This window comes from Oncorhynchus mykiss, chromosome 27 (assembly GCF_013265735.2).
Source record: "Oncorhynchus mykiss isolate Arlee chromosome 27, USDA_OmykA_1.1, whole genome shotgun sequence".
Lineage (NCBI taxonomy): Eukaryota > Metazoa > Chordata > Actinopteri > Salmoniformes > Salmonidae > Oncorhynchus > Oncorhynchus mykiss.
In genome coordinates, this window is record NC_048591.1 from 44,085,131 (window position 1) to 44,090,215 (window position 5,085).

At 42.9% G+C, this 5,085-nt stretch overlaps 1 protein-coding gene across 1 annotated transcript; it reads left to right on the plus strand.

Annotated features, from left to right (window-relative positions):
• The first annotated feature begins 3,460 nt into the window (after positions 1 to 3,460).
• On the plus strand, positions 3,461 to 5,085 carry zgc:110333 (uncharacterized protein LOC550497 homolog). The gene has a single exon (XM_021588541.2). The coding sequence runs from the start codon at positions 3,582 to 3,584 to the stop codon at positions 4,485 to 4,487; it is 906 nt and encodes a 301-aa protein (XP_021444216.2). The 5' UTR covers positions 3,461 to 3,581; the 3' UTR covers positions 4,488 to 5,085.

The following is a 5,085-nucleotide window of genomic DNA, read 5'->3' on the forward strand; positions in this document are numbered from 1 at the left end:
TTTGCGATATCAAACAGGGTGTTACCTTTCCTTGAATAACTTCACATTCAAACGAGGAGGAAGAGGAGTGGCTATCGCTCAGTCTGTGAAGCTCCCTAGTATTTGTTTTCCTCTATCTGAAAAACTCTGTTCCTATTAGGAAAGTATTGTCAGCTGATACAGAGCCTACACCTTCTGAATTTGTCAGATTACAGTTTGATACCAACAATTGTCACAATATCCCTCATATGGTCAAATGTCAATCTTTAGTCAATGTCTGTCTATCTTAAACGTCAATCTTTAGAGATACAGCCGTGTAGCAGACAGATACTCTGTAGCAGACAGATACTCTGTAGCAGACAGATACTCTGTAGCAGACAGATCAATAGTAGCAGCATCAGTGGCAGCAGTAGTAATAGCAACATCAGTAGAAGCAATATCAGTAGTAACAGCATCAGTAGCAGCGGCATCAGTAGCAGCATCAGTAGTAGCAGCATCAATAGTAGCAGCATCAATAGTAGCAGCATCAGTAGCAACAGCATCAGTACCATCAGTAGCAGCAGTAGCAGCAGCATCAGTAGTAGCAGCATCAGTAGTAGCAGCATCAGTAGTAGCAGCATCAGTAGTAGCAGCATCAGTAGCAGCGGCATCAGTAGCAGCATCAGTAGTAGCAGCATCAATAGTAGCAGCATCAATAGTAGCAGCATCAGTAGCAACAGCATCAGTACCATCAGTAGCAGCAGTAGCAGCAGCATCAGTAGTAGCAGCATCAGTAGTAGCAGCATCAGTAGTAGCAGCATCAGTAGCAGCAGCATCAGTAGTAGCAGCATCAGTAGTAGCAGCATCAGTAGTAGCAGCATCAGTAGTAGCAGCATCAGTAGTAGCAGCAGCATCAGTAGTAGCAGCATCAGTAGTAGTAGCAGCATCAGTAGTAGCAGCATCAGTAGTAGCAGCAGCATCAGTAGTAGCAGCATCAGTAGTAGCAGCATCAGTAGTAGTAGCAGTAGCATCAGTAGCAGCATCAGTAGCAGCAGCATCACATCGACAAGACAGCAGTGGACAAGGTGAAAAGTTTAGTTCCTCTGTGTACACATCACGGACAAACTGAAATGGACCACCCACACAGACAGTGTGGTGAAGGAGGCGCAACAGCGCCTCTTCAACCTCAGGAGGCTAAAGAAATTTGGTTTGTCACCTAAAACCCTCACACATTTCTACAGATGCACAACTGAAAGCATCCTGTCGGGCTGATGGAAGAGTGGCAAGAAAGCCATTTCTTAAAGATATCCATAAAAAGTGTCGGTTAAAGTTTGCCACAAGCCACCTGGGAGACACACCAAACATGTGGAAGAAGGTGCTCTGGTCAGATAAAACCAAAATTGAACTTTTTGGCAACAATGCAAAACGTTATGCTTGGCGTAAAAGCAACACAGCTGAACACACCATACCCACTGTCAAACATGGTGGTGGCAGCATCATGGTTTGGGCCTGCTTTTCTTCAGCAGGGACAGGGAAGATGGTTAAAATTGATGGGAAGATGGATGGAGCCAAATACAGGACCATTCTGGAAGAAAACCTGATGGAGTCTGCAAAAGACCTGAGACTGGGACGGAGATTTGTCTTCCAACAAGACAATGATCCAAAACATAAAGCAAAATCTACAATGGAATGGTTCAAAAATAAACATATCCAGGTGTTAGAATGGCCAAGTCAAAGTCCAGACCTGAATCCAATCGAGAATCTGTGGAAAGAACTGAAAACTGCTGTTCACAAATGCTCTCCATCCAACCTCACTGAGCTCGAGCTGTTTTGCAAGGAGGAATGGGAAAAAATGTCAGTCTCTCGATGTGCAAAACTGATAGAGACATACCCCAAGCGACTTACAGCTGTAATCGCAGCAAAAGGTGGCGCTACAAAGTATTAACTTAAGGGGGCTGAATAATTTTGCACGCCCAATTTTTCAGTTTTTGATTTGTTAAAAAAGTTTTAAATATCCAATAAATGTCGTTCCACTTCATGATTGTGTCCCACTTGTTGTTGATTCTTCACAAAAAAATACAGTTTTATATCTTTATGTTTGAAGCCTGAAATGTGGCAAAAGGTCGCAAAGTTCAAGGGGGCCGAATACTTTCGCAAGGCACTGTATGTATATATATATATATATATATATATATATATATATATATATATATATATATATATATATATATATATATCCTATTTTCTATACTATTCTACTGTATCTTAGTCCGATCCGCTCTGACATTGCTCGTCCGTATGTATGTAGTCTTCATTCATTTCTTCTTAGATTTGTGTGCATTGGGTCATGTGTTGTGTAATTTATTAGATATTACTTGTTAGATATTGCTGCACGGTCGGAGCTAGAAGCACAAGCATTTCGCTACATCCGTAATAACATCTGCTAACCATGTGTATGTGACCAATAACATCTACTAACCATGTGTATGTGACCAATAACATCTGCTAACCATGTGTATGTGACCAATAACATCTGCTAACCATGTGTATGTGACCAATAACATTGGATTTGATTTGTATTTATTCCTTCATTTTTCAAAAAAAAAAAAAATCTATATCTTTAACTTTGCATTGTTGGAAAAGGACCCATAAATAAGCATTTCACTGTTAGTCTACAGCTGTTGTTTACGAAGCATGTGACCAATAACATTTGATTTGATTTGAGTACTTTACACATTAAGAACTTAAATTATAGTGAACAACAACTGTACCCTTGGCTCGTATACACACACTCTTCATGTGAAGGGAACGCAACACAGGTGTAATTAACTGTGTGTGTGTGATAGAGAGAGAGAGATATATATATACGTATTGAGAATCACGGAGGGGAACCTGGTGTCCTCATGCCGTGTATCTGCACTGTTATAGAGCATCACTATGTCGTACCAAGGTACAACACGTCGCTGTAATTAGGATGAACACTTCCTGAGTCGTGGGAATGTCGTTTAATTGTTTTTATTGTTTCTTTTCACTCTGATCTGATGTATTCATTCGATTGTTTTGTTGCTTGAGCCACAGTGGTTGTGTATTAAGGCATAGCAAATATTATTAGACAATTATTACACTCAATTATCTTGATAAAATTACTATGATGATGGTGAGAGTTCCTGAGCATTTTGAGATGATTACTTGTATTGTTTACTTTTAGTTTCGTCTTCTAGTAAGAATAAGTGATTTAATCATTGCTTGTTTTTTTTGGTTGTGTTTCTACTTCCTTAACTGTAACAATCTGCTTTGTTACTTTAGCACAGAATAATCCACGTACTGTACTCCTTCATTTCTCAATCCACAGAGTCATTGTCTCTGTGAAATCTGGTTTCAACAGCTTTCAAATCAACTTGTTTGTGTCGTCAAATCAAGTAGGGCCAGTTTCTCTGTCCTTCGTTTATCTGATGTCACAAAGCACCTGAACCAGAAGAGTAGCATCGTTAACATACTCTGTAGGGTGTATCACCTAGACATTTGTTTCCTGCCCTCTCATTTAGTTCAGCTGGTGAGATAGAGGCAGGAGAGCTGTGACACGCCAGTCCTCGGGTAGGTTCTCTAATCGACAGCCAGCCAAAATGGACCGGTCCTACATGGGCAGTGCCACTGCTTACAGTGTCTACGGGAAGCCGCCTCAGTCCTACTTTGACCCGGCCTACGACGAGAAAGCAGCAAAGTCGTACATGGACTCAGTGTACGAGGAGAAGAAGAGAGTAGAGAAGAAGGCTCGCTCCGAGGCCGTCTGCTGCGAGGTCGTGGCGCTGGTCTTCGGATTCGTCGGCCTGATCGGTGTCTCCGCGGTGACCGGCTTGCCCATGTGGAAGGTGACGGCATTTATTCAGGAGAACATCATCGTCATGGAGACGCGCTGGGAGGGCCTGTGGATGAACTGCTATAGACAAGCCAACATCAGGATGCAGTGTAAAGTGTACGACTCTCTGCTGTTCCTCCCTGCGGAGCTGCAGGCTGCCAGAGGCCTCATGTGCTCCTCCGTAGCTGTATCCGCCATCGCCCTGATCCTCTCTGCCGTGGGGATGAAGTGTACCAAGGTGGTGGACCACCGGCCTCGTACCAAACACATCGTCCTGGTGACCGGGGGATGCCTGTTCCTCGTGGGTTGTGTCACCACCATCATCCCAATCTCCTGGACGGCCAACGTGATCATCCGTGACTTCTACAACCCTCTGCTGATCGACGCCCAGCGCAGGGAGCTGGGAGAGGCGCTCTACATTGGATGGGTGACCTCGGCTCTGCTGTTTGTGGCTGGGGTCATACTGCTGTGTCGCCACGCACCCCGGGTAGGAGACGATGAGATGGAGAGGATGGTCAACGGGCCTGGATACATCTACCAGCCTGGAGTGAACTACCAGCCTGGAGTGAACTACCAGCCTGGTTCAGCATACGCGTACCAGCCGTATTCCTACCAACCCAACTACTCAGCTCCACCCGGATCTGTGGTCTACGCTCCTAACCAGTACATGTGAGAGAAACCCAGCCCAGAACAACATGGACAGCTTGAACAGCTTGGAACCAAGCATTAAAATTATAATTAATATAACAGAACTCATATTGTTACATAGAATATAATTAATTTGAGTTATTTGAATCCAAGCGTTGTTGAAATGTCCGAGTGGGGAGGAAGAGACAGAGGCACTGAACTGGCCAGAAGTCTCTTGCTGGAAATGGCCCAATCGTTGATTAATTTTGTTCAGAGAGAGAGAGAGAGAAAATATCAATAAGCAGACCTATGTGTAATTCCCTGTATGTGTTGTGTCTATGTGTTCAACTGTAGGTGGGAGTTATGTGTTTAATTGTGTAAATATACTTGTCAGGTATGTGTATAGTGCAAATATTGAGCAAATATTGTCATACCAATGGCTGTGGAATAAAGTGGTTAAGCAAATAGGGCTTCACAAGTTTTCACTAATATTGACCAAACAATTGACCAAACCCCTGTGTTTGTGTTTACCTGCTATTTTCATATGAAAAGGTTTGTTGTTTTCATTATGTTTTCTGTTTTTTACAGCAATGGCCTAAATTGACCCCCAATTTGGTTCACAATAAAAACATATATAACTTTTT

Coding starts and splice junctions, on each gene's coding strand:
- zgc:110333 (XM_021588541.2), top strand. CDS start 3,582: ATGGACCGGTCCTACATGGGCAGTGCCACTGCTTACAGTGTCTACGGG.